Genomic DNA, 15827 nt, shown 5'->3' on the forward strand with positions numbered 1-15827 from the left:
GAGGATTTACTGCTCAGCACTCTCTGCTGTACAGGCTCATAGCAATACCTGGAGAGAACAGGGCTGGAAAAGTTTCCATTTTCCAACCATTAATGATACTGGTGTATCCTCTGGGATATCACCACGGCTATAATGCTGGCAGTTTGTTGAGGGCTCTCACCCCTAAGAAATGTCACTGTTAAGGAATCCATGGGTTACAAAGGCAGTAAAAGAGCCAAATGAATGAATAGGAAAGATCTTGAACTTTCCCAGTGTCAGTGGTAATGTTCAGTGTCTGCCGGGCAGATGCAATGAGAGTGATTTTCTGAAAGTTTAAAGGCCAGAGCCCACCCTGTGTGTGCTGGTTTGTGTAGGTGATCTTGGAGTAAGAAGAGAAATTAGGAAGGAATTGTTCCCTGTGAGGGTGGGCAGGCCCTGGCACAGGGTGCCCAGAGCAGCTGTGGCTGCCCCTGGATCCCTGGGCAGTGCCCAGCGGAGCTGCGCCCGTGAACAGCTGAGAAATGCGATAAAGCCCCGCCAGCACACGCGGAGCTGTCCGGTTACTACACTTTATTTAACAAATAACTCAATAATTAGCGTTCCGCGGCCGGGCGGTGGCGATGCCGGGCACGAACGGGGGTGCCCGGGGACAGCCCCCGGCTCAGTGCGGCGGGCGGGGGGCGCCGGGGGGCGCGGGCAGGCGGTAGCGGCTCCGCACCAGGTAATCCAGGAGCTCTGCGGCGCAGTCCCGCAGCAGCAGCGGCAGCCGTGTGGAGCTGTAGCGATAGTAGAGCTCCCTCCGGCGCAGCGCTGCGCCCTTGAGGATCTCCAGAGCGCACTCGTCCCGCGGAGCCGGCCGCTCCTGCAGAACCTCCGCGGCAGCGCGCACTGCGCGCTCTGAGCGCCGGGTCAGCGCCGGCACCGCCGGGGGATGCGGGGGATGCGGGGATTCCCGGGGGATGCGGGGGATGCGGGGATTCCCGGGGGATGCGGGGATTCCCGGGGGATGCGGGGGATGCGGGGATTCCCGGGGGATGCGGGGATTCCCTGGGGATGCGGGGATTCCCGGGGGATGCGGGGGATGCGGGGATTCCCGGGGGATGCGGGGGATGCGGGGATTCCCGGGGGATGCGGGGACCCCCGGGGGATGCGGGGAGAGCAGGGACCCCCGGGGGATGCGGGGGATGCGGGGATTCCCGGGGGATGCGGGGACCCCCGGGGGATGCGGGAGATGCGGGGGATGCGGGGATTCCCGGGGGATGCGGGGAGAGCGGGGACCCGAGGCGGCTCTGGGCTGTGCCAGCCTGTAAGCGGTGCCCGGTTTCACGTGGCATGGCAGAGTGAATGACTTCAGAGGATTTTTATTTTTTTTTTTTTGGTGGCAGAGAGGTGGGATCCCCCAGAGATGCTGCAGCAGAGGTGAGAGGCTGAGGGGAGGAGGGCAGGAGGAGGAGCCGGGGCGGGGATGTTCAGCCCTGAGCAGGGACAGAACAGCGCTGCTCTTACCGGTGTCGATGAAGCCGAGGATGCAGAGCGTGATGGAAACATTAATGCTCTGAATGGTGAATTCCTGCCTCAGGGAGCTGAAAAATCCATCCAGGGCAAACTTAGTCGCAGAGTAGGGGACGGTAAAGGGAAACCCGACTTTACCTGGACACAGAGTGAAGTTCTGTGTTAGCACACAGCGCTGCTCTGCCTAAGCCTCTCTTTTGCGTTTCATCAGAGACATTTTACCCAAAGGTAAAAATACCCGGAGTCTTTTACCCAAAGGGAGTTTTCAGTCAGTGCAGGGTCATCCTGGCACCTGAACAGCAGCCTTACAAATATTCTTGTTGGCTTCCAGCGCTTAAGGCCAAAGCCATGGCTCACATCTCTGATCTGAGCAGGGGCAACCCACGGGAACCACAAAACCCTCAGAGGGGAGAGAAGGAGCAAAAGTTCAAACTCTTGTCCCTGGCCACTGAGCTGATCAGCAGAACGCTGACCAACATTGCACCTATGGGGTTTAATGGGGCCATTGGATTGAACAGAAAACAAACTCCATCAAGAGAATCCCAAAGCCATCTGGATTTGGGTGTTGGGGCTGGTTTTTGCGGGATTTTAGTTTTATGGCTCTGGAGGATGCGTGGTGTCTCTGTGTGCTGCTTCTGACAGTCAGCCCAGGTGCCTTTTGAGTGAGCCCCATGTCACCAGCCTGGTGGCACTGCCCCCTCACCTGCCATGGATGAAACCACCACAATGCTGCCCTCGCTCTCCTTCAGCATGGGAAGGGCTGACGTGGTCATGGCCACGTAGCTGAGGAAGTTGATTTCCAGGAGCTTTCGGACGTGCTCCACATCCCCATCAAAAAAGCCAAAGTAGGATGCACCAACGTGGTTGAGAATCAACATGTCAAGGCCTCCTGCAAGCAAAAAAATGGGCATTAGTGCTGGGGGGAGAGGGCTGCAACCAGCAAAACATTTTCTGGGAGCAGAATAAGTGCAATGCAAGGAAATCAGGTTTTTGGGTCAGAGCTCTGGCCTGTTATCTCCAGAGCAGGGATACAGCCTGCATGGTGGTTGCCAGCAAATATTTTGCTGTGATATATTTTTTTTAGTTCAAAACTCAAATACCATGGCCCAAGGGAGATCACCCCTGAATTGTCTGTGGGCTGGGAAGGGAGAGGCAGTGCTCCACATGGAGCTGGGCTGGTGCATTTCTGAGCTGTGACCCATGGCCCCAGTGGCCGGGGCTGCCGGATCCTTCGGAGCCCGGCACTGGGCTGATGAAATCTAGAGCTGTGATCCTGCAACAGGATGGCCAGGGCTGAAATCAAGAGTGCAGTTCAGTTTGAGAGGCAGCACTGCAGGCAGAGGAACAGGGATGCAAAGGGCAGAATCAGGGGAGAATTTTTCCCGTCTCGCCCCATGTCTCCCACTGTTTTTTTGCACGTGGCAAAAGGCCGAGATGCTGGCGCTGTGCAGAGCAGGGGGCTGGCACTGTGCAGACGTACCCAGCGAGGTCTGTGCCTCCCTCACCACGTGCTGGGCGAAGGCTGTGTCCTCCATGGTGCCGCTGACGAAGCGTGCCGAGGCTGCTCCCAGCTCCAGGCACCGCTGCACCACCTGCACGACAGCACCATCAGCAGCACCCCTCCCTGCCCCGGCTCTCCAGAGTGGGTGTCTGAGCTCCTTGGCACGCGTCCCCACCTTAAACCAGAGCTTTGGGGTTTTGGGAGGGTGTTTGGAGCCTTGTGAGCTTCAAAGGGAGCCTGGGAAAGGATTGCATGGGTGAGCGTGTTACCCGAGGCAGTCTGGCTCTGTGTGAGCGCAGGCTGAGCTGCAATTGCTGCAGGGGAGCAGGAGCTGCTGAGCACTGCTGTGGAATGAGGGTGTGTGGGGATGTGTGCTCAGCTCAGGCACGGGGACGTGGGGTGCAGGGTTCTGTGTCTGCACAGGGGATTGCTGTGTGTGCAGGAGATCCCAGAGCACACGGGGGGCTGTCACTGTGCCCAGGTAGGACCTGTGAGTGTCACTGTGCCCAGGTGGGACCTGTGAGTGTCACTGTGCCCAGGTAGGACCTGTGAGTGTCACTGTGCCCTGGTGGGAGCTGCAAGTGTCACTGTGCCCAGGTAGGACCTGCGAGTGTCACTGTGCCCAGGTAGGACCTGTGAGTGTCACTGTGCCCTGGTGGGAGCTGCAAGTGTCACTGTGCCCAGGTAGGACCTGCGAGTGTCACTGTGCCCAGGTAGGACCTGTGAGTGTCACTGTGCCCTGGTGGGAGCTGCGAGTGTCACTGTGCCCAGGTAGGACCTGCGAGTGTCACTGTGCCCAGGTAGGACCTGTGAGTGTCACTGTGCCCTGGTGGGAGCTGCGAGTGTCACTGTGCCCAGGTAGGACCTGTGAGTGTCACTGTGCCCTGGTGGGAGCTGCAAGTGTCACTGTGCCCAGGTAGGACCTGCGAGTGTCACTGTGCCCAGGTAGGACCTGTGAGTGTCACTGTGCCCTGGTGGGAGCTGCGAGTGTCACTGTGCCCAGGTAGGACCTGCGAGTGTCACTGTGCCCAGGTAGGACCTGTGAGTGTCACTGTGCCCTGGTGGGAGCTGCGAGTGTCACTGTGCCCAGGTAGGACCTGTGAGTGTCACTGTGCCCTGGTGGGAGCTGCGAGTGTCACTGTGCCCAGGTAGGACCTGCGAGTGTCACTGTGCCCTGGTGGGAGCTGTGTTGTGGATGCCTCTGTGGCTGTGATGGGAGCTTCCCTCCCCATGTCTGTGTGAGCCCTGCCACGGCCACGTGAGAGTGCCCAGGTTGCCATTTACGTTCTGCAGCTTGGCCTCTGTCCGTGCCGTGACGAGGATGTGGGACCCCATCCGTGCCAGGTGATAAGCCATCTGCTCCCCGATGCCCGTGCTGGCTCCTGTCACGATCACCCGCTTGCCCCGCAGCATCTCTGTGACAGAGGCACAGCCATTTCAGTTACCCAAATGCTGTTAGAACAAATCTTAAAACTAAAAAAAAAAAAAAAAAAAAAAAAAAAACCAAAAACCAACCCTAAAAATTCATTGTGTGCCCTTCAGAATCAGCAGTTAATTGGCAGGCAAACGAGCCTGCAAGTGCAAAGCATCCGGCACCAGCAGGGCTCTCCCATCTCATGGAAAAAGCTCTGGAGCTGCTGCAGCTCCCTGAGGAATGCAGTGACACAGGGACAGTGCTGGATTCTTCCAGCAGCTTTTTCCACAAGCCAGGGCACAGTTTATCAACGCCCCAACTATTCTATAATAAAAACAATCCACTGAGTGCGTGCTCCAAACTTAAAGTCCAGCACTTGGAAGCCCTGTTTCTGTCCTCTTTTCCTGCACACAGGAAAATGGAGCACTCAGTGCCCTCTCCCTCTTGCCCCCTGCCTCACCTGCTCCCTCAGGAGGTTTCTCTGCATAGTCCTTGTTCAGTTTGGTTTTAAATCTTTTTTAAAGCAACTTTCCAGCATCCGCCACCACACAAAGGCTCGGACGTGGCTTGGTCTGAGCTCTGGCCGGTTTCTATGCAAAACACCCAAATGTGGCTTTTCGTAGTTTTTTCCTTAAAGTCAGATTCACTTCGGATACTTACCCGGATTGAAAGTGTCCCTCGCAGAATAGAACCAGAAGGCCAAAACCAATCCCAGAAATGGAATGAGAATCTTTTGCAACCGACCCATCCCACTGTGGAGTCAGGAAACACAGCATGAGAGAGAAGGAAGGAACAAAAAACCCTCTGCAGAGCTGAGGGAAGCAGCAATGTGACCCTTTAAAAACCTGTCAGCGGCGGAGCTGCAGCTTCCGAAGCCCTGGAAAATCACGGGTGGGTGGATGGATAAGCCAAGCAAAGCCTTTGGTTTGCTCCCTGCTGCTCGGCCTGGCCAGCAGGGCTGTTTGGGTTCTGCCCGGCTCTTTTCATATTTCCTGTCCTACATTAAAATGCAGAATTTTGCACAACACCCTGGAAGAGGTGTGTCTTTGCTGAGCAGCATCAAGTTTCACTTGGAGAACATCAGAGGGAGCCCAGTGCAGGTGGTTAAACACTGTCCTTTATTCCTGCAGGTCCTGGGCATGGATGTGACCCGGCTCTGGCACGGGGGGCACCCACAGCTGGTCCTGCGCTCCGTGCCCCAAAGCAGCTCCTGCCACTGGGTGCTGGCAGCAGGGACTCAGCAGCACGCTGCACCCCAAACCCCAGGAGTGCTCTGCTGAGGCAGGGATGAGTTTTTAATCCTTTTTTTGTGTGTGTCTGTGAGCGGATGAGGGAGCTGGACCCGTCTGTGGGGTGCAGCCACCTCAGCCCCAGGGGGCACAGGGAGGTTTGCAGGGAAACACTGGATGTGTTTTTTGAAGAAAAATAAGTGGCCTTGCTGCCATGGTTCCTCCTTTGGGTTTTGCAAGAGCTTTGTTCTGACTTTTAAATGAATACAGTCTTGAGGAAAACCCACAGAACATGCTGTAGCTCTCTGAGCCTCAGCAGCAGCACATTCAGTGCTGTGGATCTTGTGCCACAGGGATGAAGAATGTCCCAGCTTTGGGACATGGGATCTGGGGCTGGGATCTCCATCCTGCAGTACCAGTGATGGGGAAATGCTGTGGGAGCTCCTGGAACTGCCCTGCCAGAGCCTCAGCCCTCTCTGCTGGGACAAAAGCTGTGTTTGCAGGATGGGAGCCTCATCTGCAGGGCAGCAGTGCTCTGTGGTCTGATTTCTGGGAGCACAGCACTCTGCCTGCCTCTCTCTAACAGAACCACACAGAATCATTAAATGGGTTTCCCCCCACTTATTGTATCTTTAAAATACAAGTGCTTTCATTCCGTGGTGTGCCTGGCAGGGCAGTTGCTCTCTGGCCTTGCTGCTGCTTTGTGGGTGATTTTTTTTTCCTTTCTGCCTTTTCCTTTTCTGCCAGTCTCAACTTTCCCTCTGATAAGAAGCACTCAGCCCACACTGGGTCAGATAACACCAGTGCAGTCATTCTGCTTTTCCTGCCTTGCTGGGAACTTGGGCTGTGATCATGGGGCAACCATTTCATTCCTTGGCTGGGGAAAGGGAAAGAAAATGAAGTAATTAACCATATCTCAGCTGGGATCTTGTCTGCAGCCGGCAGGGAGAGAGGCTCTTTTTGAGATATTTTAGTTTATTACTGGCATTAGTGAAGCAATAATCACCAACCTTTGTGCACCATCTGCAAGTGTGACAGGAAGGAGAAGGAATCGTGTTCTTTGCTCTGTGGTGGCACCAAGGGATTTGGGATTGGTGGCACTGGGGGGTTCCAGAGCCAACACTGGCCTGCCTTGCTGGTGGTGACGAGAATTGTGGGGTTGGGTTGGGGTTTTGCAGTAGCTGATAATAAAGGACTGAAATGTGGAATATTTTGGACAGAACTGAGCCCAGTTTTCTTGTATAAGCAGTTTCAGTGCAGGGTTTGCTCCTCACTCCCATCCCTGCCAGGGTGCTGCTGCTCCTCACTCCCACTCGCGGCTTTTTCTGGCTTTGTTTTCCTGTGTGCAACTCCAGAACTTGTTTTTAACTTTTCCTGGGGGCGGGGAGCGCGGGCAGGGCAAGGGGGGCAGGAAGGGCTGACGGGGAAGGGTTTCCTGATCCCGGCTGCCCCAAACCTTGGTGGGGCAGAGCCCAGAGCTGTGCCCAGCCCTGGCGGGTGCCAGGGAGCTCCCGGAGCACCTGGCTGGAGCAGCCCTGGATAGATCCCCCTGCTCCAGCTCCCTGCCCTGTCCTGTGTGTTTGTGCTTCCCAAGGGATGCTGCTTTGCTGCTGCCGTTCTGCTCGCGGGGGTTTCTCTGAACCTGGGGAGGAAACTTGTCCTGACAGCAAACTGGGAGAGGGGAGCTGGGAGAGGGAGAGCCCCTGCAGGGAGTGCGTTCCAGGGCACGGCTGAGGCTCGGGCAGGTTTCTGCAGGCAGCTCCGAGACTCAAAGACACTTGGCAAGAATTTGGATACTGCTTATTTTTTTTTTTTTTTGGCTTTTTTCAAATCGTTATCAAATCCTGGTCAAATGCAGAGGATTTTCACTTTTTTTTCCTTTCCCCTCTTGCTTTCCTTTATCTCATAAACTTTAAAGCATTATTTTCCCTACCCAGCTGTCCCAGTGCCCTTTGCCATGAACGCAGCTGTAATTCCTGTTTTTACAGACAGGGCCATCATGATATAAAGGGCTGCCCTCAGTTCTATTTCCCTACTCGTACAGCAAAACCCCATCGCTGTCACAGCCACACCACTGGAAATGCACTCCCAGTCCCACAGGAGATGAGAGGATTGTAGGATGGGTTTGGTTTGGTTTGTTTTGACATTACATTTCTACATGCTGCTGGTTTAGAGAAAATACTGTGATGTTGAAGTCATTTCCAAGCCCTAAAATTGTGTTTTTTCCCTGTGTGACCAAATTGGGAATTGCTGCCTTGAAATTTCGTTGTTGGAGCTGTGGCTGCTCTGAGCCTTGGCCGCTGTCCATGTCCCCATGCCCTTGGAGCTGGGTGGCTGAGGCTGATATTCTTATCTGCACCCCTAAATTTAGCCTGGCAGCCCCTGGAATACCCAGTGTCCACATTACAAATAGAGTGAGGACTCTGAAGACATTCAGCTCCTGCCTTTGAAGCGACTGAGCTGTGAGGGGAGGGCTGTGCTCTGAGTGGCCTTCAGCTCCATGGGATGAGGGGCTGGATGACAGCTCCAGGCTGAAATCGCATCTTTGAAAGGATGGGTACAGACAAAGACTCACCAGATTTTGTGCCAGCTGCATTTTCCCTGAGGATTTAATGTACCAGGAAAGTGTCACGTTTACAGGTTGGAATCAACCAGATTCAGACAATTCCGGGAACAACAGAAATCAGCCTCATGCAAACCCAGCAAAGTGACTCAGCCCTGGGGCAGTGTGTGCCTCTCCCCGGGAGTTTGTCCCTCAGGGTCTGGGTTTAACTCAGCCTTAAATGCTCAGTCTGCTCTCCCCAGCCGCTCCCAGATCCCGTCTGTGTGCTCTATCCCAGCCCTTGTGATTAAACTTTGTCTTTGCAGCTCACCCAGGTGCTTTGGGGATGCTGTTTGCTGTGCCTGTGCCTGTGCTGGGGTTTAAAGACGAGAAGGTTTTGTTGAAGCCTTTCACTCTGCTGCTTGGGGCCAGTCTGTCACCGGTCACTGCTGGAGCCATGTCAAAGGGGTCACCAAGCCCCGTGCAGGCTGAATTTATCGTGTGGTTTACACAAGACTTCACAGCGTGGTTGTGGTAAAACCAGTGATTAATGCTGGTCTAATTGCCCCCCGTGCAGGCAGCCAGCAGTGCCTCAAGTCCCTGCAGTCCCCTGGGGAAGGGCAGCTGGCAGGGCTGGCCTCCAGCCTGGCCTGCCAGGGTGAGTTACCCCAGGTCTGGTGCCCAGCAGAGCCTGCAGGGCAGGAGCAGGGCAGGAGCTCGTTCTCTGCAGGTTCCCAGGGTGGCTGCGGGCTGGGCTTTAGCTGTCTAATCCCCTGAGCTGTCTTAGCAGCAGCTATTTTGACTGCTCACAACCCTCTTTGCTTTAAGCTCATAACCCCGGGGCTGGCACGCTGGGAGGAGGAGGTGTGGGCAGCAGGGCAGGCAAACCTGGGGTCTGCACCCAGGAGTGGTGGGGGGCTCACCTGGAGCCCTCAGGAGCTCCCTCTCCTCCCTTTCCAAGCCCCTTTCCTGGGCAGGATGAGACACCTGGGACTTGCAGAGGAGCAAGAGGGGTGATGGGCAGTTCCCAGCTGCCCTGGATGGGTTCTCTCACCTGGGTGGATTCTGACTCTCACCTGGATGGGTTCTGACTCTCACCTGGATGGGCTGTGACTCTCACCTGGGTGAGTTGTGACTCTCACCTGGATGGGTTCTGACTCTCACCTGGATGGGCTGTGACTCTCACCTGGGTGAGTTGTGACTCTCACCTGGATGGGTTCTGACTCTCACCTGGATGGGGCTATAATTTTAATTAAGGAAAAGATACTTTAAATTTGACTGAAAGCTTGAGCAGAGTTTTTTGTGCAAATACTGAGTAGGATTGTTTCTCCACTCTATGCTGCTGGGTTTGTTTTGGCAACAGAAACAATTGTCAACAAAATAAGTTGTGGGTTATGTATTATGAAAATGAAATCATGAACTTCAGCCATATTTTGATATTTTCAGGCCCTGATCTTACCTCGTGCAGTTCAGGGAGGAGCTGTGCATTGGACACTGAGGTCTGGCAGGGCTTTTTCATTTTCCATGATCCCGTGTTTGGCTCAATTGTTTTGCTTTTAGCTGGAGAGTGGCACACTGCTGGTGCATCTCCCGGTTTCTGTGCAAGGTGTGTATCCTGCTGCTCCCCCTGCCCTGCGGGTGTGCCTTTGAGCAGATAAAGAGGATTTTGTGCCCTGCTCAGCACTGGCAGGGCCTGTTTGCCTGCCCTCCCCTCTGAAGTGTGGTCAGGATCACTCAGCTGTGGCTGGCCGGAGACTTTGACTTGACACGATATAGTCCCAAATGCTACAGGCTCTTGCTAAGCCCCAGAACATTTTTTTAAATAGGTGAAAGTCCTCTAATGATCCTGGCAGCGCTCTGAGTAGAACCTGAAGACTGGAACAGTTTCCACACCCTCCAGCCTGACTGTGCCATCTCTGGGTTTTTCCATGTGTGACAGCCTGTGACACTGACAGCCAATATTGCTCTGCACACCCAGGTGTCTGTGGTGGCTTTGGGAAAGGTCCCAGGAAACCTAGAAGGGTTTTGGTTTTGTTAAGATTTTCAGCCGTGCATCAGCTGGAGCCTGCAGGAGGATTGCCAGGGAAAGAATGGGGTTTTGGTTTATTTTAAACCAGTTCTGTGCACACACGGCCATGGCAGAGACAAATCTGTGCCACTGAACCCAGGTAACCCCTGAAGCACAACCCCACCTCCAGCTCGGGCATGTGGCACCCGTGTGACACCAGTGCCACCTCCTCCCCAGCCAGCCCCTTCGGGAAGGAGCAGCTGCCAGAGGGACGGACAGACAGACAGAACCGACCCAGAGCAGCCTCAGGGGGTTTATGGGGAGGGGGCAGCCCCCTCCTGCACTGTCCCCTGGGTTCCCCCGACCCTCAAAAGGAGCCAGAGGTGTGAGCGAAACCTCTTTGCAAATCAGCGCGAGAAGCCTTTGGAAATAAATGCAGCAAGAGAGAGCACTGGTACCATATAAAATATTTATTGATCTTGCAAAATGGTGTAAAATGCGTCCGTAAGAAAAATAAGAAACCACGCTGTGCATCGTGCACAGGTTTATACCAATAAAAGGTATTTTTTCCCACTGCTGCACAGCAGCAAATAAAACCCTTCACTTGTGGCGAGTCTCACACGTGCGGTCTCCTTCAGCCGAGCCTTCCCTTGGGCTCCGGGCGGAGTCTCTGAGCGCTGCGGGCTCAGGACGCGTGGTGCCGGGTCACCAGAGCCCTGTGCAGCGCCGGCGGTGCCTTGCCCTTGTCCGGCAGCAATCCCTCCGCTGTCCGCGGCAGCCGCTGCTCCCGGGATGCCGAGGGCTTGCTCTTGTCCTCCTCCTCCTCTAGCCTGCCCTCGGAGCTGAAGGGGCTGCACACGGTCTCCACCAGCCCGATGACCACCCCAAAGAAAGCCAGCACGCTGCCCAGCATGTACAGCTTGACCATCTTCCTGTTGGGCTTCTGGCTGAGCATTTCTTTGGCGAAGGGGATCAGCTCGTGCATGGTTTCCATTTCAGTTTTGCAGCAGCAGGTTTAGATGTCAGTTCTGGAGGAGAAGACAGGGGCATGCGAGTTAAATCCAGCTGCTGTGATGGCAGAGCTCTCCCGGCTCCCTGGGCTCCCCGCAGACCCCCCGGCTGTGCTTTCAGTGGGGATCGGGGCTTTTTGCTGAAGGTTTGCTTCAGAAAAATGCACCCACCCTGTCCCCGCGGTGTCCCAGGGCAGAGCCACCCTCCCCAGGCTGCGGTGAGGGGGGCACACTGTGGTGCCAGGCGTTTTGTGCATCATCCCATCGCACCGCATCCTCATCCTCATCCTCATCCTCATCCTCATCCCATCCCTTACCGGCGGTGCAGCTGCGGGGCCGTGCTGTGCAGTGAGCGCTGCGGTGTTGCTGCGGAGCTGTCGCGGGTGCTGTCGGTGTCGCGGGTGCTGTCGGTGCCGCGGGTGCTGTCGGTGTCGCGGGTGCTGTCGGTGTCGCGGGTGCTGTCGGTGTCGCGGGTGCTGTCGCGGCCGCTCCGCTGCAGCTGCTGCCCGGGGCCGCCGCCGCCGCCTTTTATCGCTGTCGGGGCGGGCGGGGCGGGGGCCGGGCCGGGAGCGGGGCCCGGAGCTCGGGCCAGCCTGGCCCCCCCTCCGCAGCTTGGCAGATCCTGCCCCTAATCCGGCCAGACTGAAAAAAAATACTTTTTTTTTTTTTTTAAACCCTTTCCTCCCCTCCTTTGTAAAAAAAAAATCTCTCTTTTTTTTTTTTCCTTTATATCTCCTCCTTCCATTACTCATTCATTTTCTTTCTCCTTCTATCTCTCCTTGTGTTTTGCCATCCCTCCTTCTGTTTCTCCTTTTTCTCTTAAAAAGCTTGTGTTTTTACCTCCTCCAACAAAACCCCCAAAATTGTCTCAAAGTCTCATTCCCTAACCAGACATCGGATGCCTGATTTGCTGTGCAGCTCTGTACTGCTTCTGCAATCGATATTTAATATGTTCATGGGAGCTTTGCCTGGGTGGGAGGATGTTCATGCATAGGTCCCAAAACAGGGCAGCGTTTGGATCCAGGGCTCGGGGCTGTGCGAGGCAAATCCAGCAAAGTGTCCCTGCCTTACTGCCCATTCTCATGGGGAAGGGGGTGAGAACTGCCCCAGGGAAGCACGGGATCGGTGTCACCAGTGTCACCAGTGTCACCCAGGCCGAGGTGTTTGTGAAAGGTTCTACGGGCCCCTCATGGCAAAGGGAACGCCAGCAGGGGGGTCTGCAGTGTGTGACAGCCCCTGGTTTCCTGCAAGTGAGAGAACTTCTGGAAACTCCAAAGCTGGAGGAAGTGATGTCAACTTAAGATCCACTCTTCACTTTTCCTGTACTCGATGCTGAATCCATCACTCCTTTGTGTCACCCCCTCTTGTGTGACCCCCTTTGTGTGACCCCCTTTGTGTCACCCCCTCTTGTGTGACCCCCTTTGTGTGACCCCCTTTGTGTCACCCCCTCTTGTGTGACCCCCTTTGTGTCACCCCCTTTGTGTCACCCCCTTTGTGTCACTCCTTGTGCCACCTGCAGGACGGTGCTGTTTCCATCCTGGGGAAAGCTGGAGGATGAGGACGTGCTGCTCTGCTTGCCTGGGCTGCAGCCAGGGAGTGTTGCACCAACAACCCCGGACATTACTGATGATGCAAGAATGATTGCATCATCATCATCATCATCATCACCATCATCTGCTCCAGCTGCAGGGTCCGCCAGAGCACAGACACTGCTCTGGCTGCAGGAATCCTGTGGATTCCATGCACATCTCAGCAGCTGCTGAGCCCAGAGAGCTGCTGAAGCCACCAGGAGTTGTTGGAATTTCCAGCAGATGATGGACTCTGGGACGGATCTCCTGTATGATCCATGTGGCTGAGAGGATGGGAATTGCTCTGCCAGGCAGTATATAGAAATTAAAATATAAGCTGATGTTGTAGCAGCGATTTTAGGGAGTGCTTGGTGCATATGGAAGGAGGTAAAGCCCAGAGGGAGCCTTCAAAGGATGCTGTAAAGGAGGTTGGATCCCCAGAGAGGCGCAGCCCAAGGGGTGGGCAGGCAGCCCCCAGAGCAGCTGGAGATGAAGGGATCTTGTTCCAAACCAGGGAGGGAGAAAGGGGGGTTCCCTTACTCCCTGCCCCCCAGCCCATGGAAGACCCTGTGGCACAGGGGGTGTGGGTGCGACACCCCTGAGCTGGGTTTTGTCCCAGCACACACAGGAGAAACCTCTCTGTGATGTTAACGAATAACTGGTGATGGAATGGCTGGGGCTGTGTTTGCTCTCCCTGCCCCTGCATCCTGCAGGTGAGGAATGTCCCTCCCTCCCTCCCTCCCTTTCCTCCCCCCAGTCTCTCATGCCCCGCACACTGCTCCGTTCCCTGCCCATGATATTGTGGGCACTGCTGTCCCGCCCCAAAAAGGGACAGGTCCTTGAACTGGTGGGGTTTTCCCCCTCGCGGTGAGCTGTGCCCTGGGGTGTGTGGGGCCGTGAGCCACCCCTGGCTCCTCACACCCCGCACATCCCGCACGTCCCGGGCTGCCAGGAGCCTGCCCCTGCCCCGCAGCAGCACAGCGCTCCAAGGAAATGCTTTTGGGAAAACTTGGGGTTTTTTTGCAAGTTTTGAGTCTGCTTAGGAAATTGTATTGCAAGACTGGCTGTAAAAGTTGCTAAAGACTCGTCTATCCCTCCTCAGCGTCTGGGGTTTTTTACTTTAAATAAAGAGTCCTTATCTTCTCTGCCAGCTTGGCTGCCGAGCTTGCAGCTGATCCCTGAGTTCGGGCTGTGCTTTTTCTCTTCTGCAACACTCAAAAAAAAAAAAACGGGCATTGGAGAAAAGATAGCTGGAGGAGACAGCGAGCAGAGAGGGCAAGTTCAAGGTCACCGTTCCTCTCCGGGGTCACTGTGCTGACCCTTCCCAGCTCCCAGGGAGAGGGGGGGGCTGCGCTGGCCCTGCTCAACCCCAGCAGCAGCGTCTGGGCTGCACCCAGCCCCTGACACAGAGGTCGCTGGCGAGTGTTAGAATTGTGGCATTTCACCTAAAAAAGTGAGTTTTATTTGGTTTTGTTTGTTTTATTTTGTTTGGTTTTTTTTTTTTGGTTTTTTTTTTTCAGACGGGGTTTTTGTTGCCTGCTGAACCTTATGTTTGCAAGTCTTTTCCTGAGGGCTGGGAAGGGCATTTTTGTTCATTAAATACTGATGGAGATGTCCGTGCATTCCCACAGTACTGAGAGCTGGAGCTTTTGGGCTAACACAGCTCAGGATCATTTTGAGCATTAACCAATCGGCTGATAATCATCTCTGGCAGACACTTCTCATAGCAGCACTCAGATTGTGTTGAGCTAATTTAGCAACATTTAATCCAATTTTGGTTTAGATTTCAGCATCTAAATCTATGCAAGCTCGTTGTGTGGACATTTAAATTGAATTAAGTGTGGATAAAACGAATAATGATTAACACCAAATTACACTAATTTTATCTGTTCTAAATCTTATTTAGGAGAGTCTGCAGGAGGACGTTGTCAGGTTTAATCACAACTTTGATTAAACCAGGCTTTGTGGCCGGGGGAACTGCACGAGTTTAACGTCATCGGGTGGAAGAGCTCTGCCTGAACTTCCCAAGCCACGTCAGCAGCCGCAGCTTAACCTGAGTGCTGCGGGGAGGGGAGGCTGGGATGTGTGACAGCTCGGGGGATGCTCCTCAGCCCGGGGAGATCTGCTTGGAGCTGCTGTGGAGGAGCTGAGCTGCAGCCCTGCTGCTCCGGGCTGCCTGTCCCGGGACTGTCCTGGCTCTGCACGGGGGTAACCTTGGCCATGCTCTCGGGAACGGGAGCAGCCGGAGCTGCCCTGGCTGAGCCAGGAGTGCTGCCAGCCCTGGGGAGGGCTCCAGGTGGCCCAGCTCTGGTTTCAGTGGCCCAGGGCTGGCACAATCCGTGCTGGCCTGGCCAGGGGCACGGCAGGCGCTGGGCACGCTGCGGGTGCGTGCTGGAGGCTCGGGGAGGAGACCTGCCCTGAAAAGGGCTGGGAGGGAAAAGGAGCTGCCCCTCGTGCCAGAACACCCCCATAGGAAGCGCCAGGACATTTCCAGGACACCTGATCCACTCGGGCACAAGCTGCTGTAGGTGGTGTCACCCTGAAACACTCGAGGCAATAAGGATAGGAAAGGGAAAGGAAAACCTAAAGCCCAGCAAAGCACATTAAAGGTCTGTCCTGTAGAAAACCAATGGAATAATGCAGGTTTGGTTCCATCAGCCTGGCCGGGCTGGGCCCAGAGGAGCCTCCCCCAGGCTGTGCTGGGCACAGGATGAAGAGCTCTGGCTACGTGGCCGGGCTGTGGTGACCTGGTCACTGTGCTGACCCGCTCTGCTGCGGCTGTGAGGAGCGACTGCTGCCCTGGACAGGGCGCAGAGGCACAGCCACGGGTCCCCACGCTGTCCTGGTTCGTGGGAGGGATGTCGGGACAGAGCACTGAGGCAGCCTCTGCCCCTGGGTGCCAGCTCCTGCAATGTGGCACAGCCCTGCCCTCCCTGGGCTGGGCAGGAGCAGGAGAGCTGCCCAGAGCTGCTGCCTGCTCCCCACACGGCCACCCGAGCACAGGGAGCAGTGTGAGCCCCGTGGCTGTGCCCACCCCTCAGCCCAGCCAGCGAGGGCAGCAGAG

General features: G+C 55.5%; 2 protein-coding genes across 2 annotated transcripts; both read right to left on the bottom strand.

Moving 5' to 3' along the window:
• Positions 1-640: 640 nt before the first annotated feature.
• Positions 641-5158, bottom strand: HSD11B1 (hydroxysteroid 11-beta dehydrogenase 1). The gene is made up of 6 exons (XM_062509335.1): positions 5067-5158; positions 4277-4407; positions 2972-3083; positions 2195-2380; positions 1486-1629; positions 641-876 (listed from the first exon to the last, which is right to left on the bottom strand). Exons 1-6 carry the CDS (start codon positions 5152-5154, stop codon positions 641-643), a joined length of 897 nt encoding a protein of 298 aa, XP_062365319.1. The 5' UTR covers positions 5155-5158.
• Positions 5159-10640: 5482 nt separating this feature from the next.
• G0S2 (G0/G1 switch 2) lies at positions 10641-11900 on the bottom strand. The gene is made up of 2 exons (XM_062509336.1): positions 11513-11900; positions 10641-11213 (listed from the first exon to the last, which is right to left on the bottom strand). The coding sequence occupies exon 2, from the start codon at positions 11177-11179 to the stop codon at positions 10871-10873; it is 309 nt and encodes a 102-aa protein (XP_062365320.1). The 5' UTR covers positions 11180-11213; positions 11513-11900; the 3' UTR covers positions 10641-10870.
• Between the last annotated feature and the right edge of the window lie 3927 nt (positions 11901-15827).

The sequence above is a fragment of the Cinclus cinclus genome, chromosome 27, assembly GCF_963662255.1.
Source record: "Cinclus cinclus chromosome 27, bCinCin1.1, whole genome shotgun sequence".
In the NCBI taxonomy this organism is placed as follows: domain Eukaryota; kingdom Metazoa; phylum Chordata; class Aves; order Passeriformes; family Cinclidae; genus Cinclus; species Cinclus cinclus.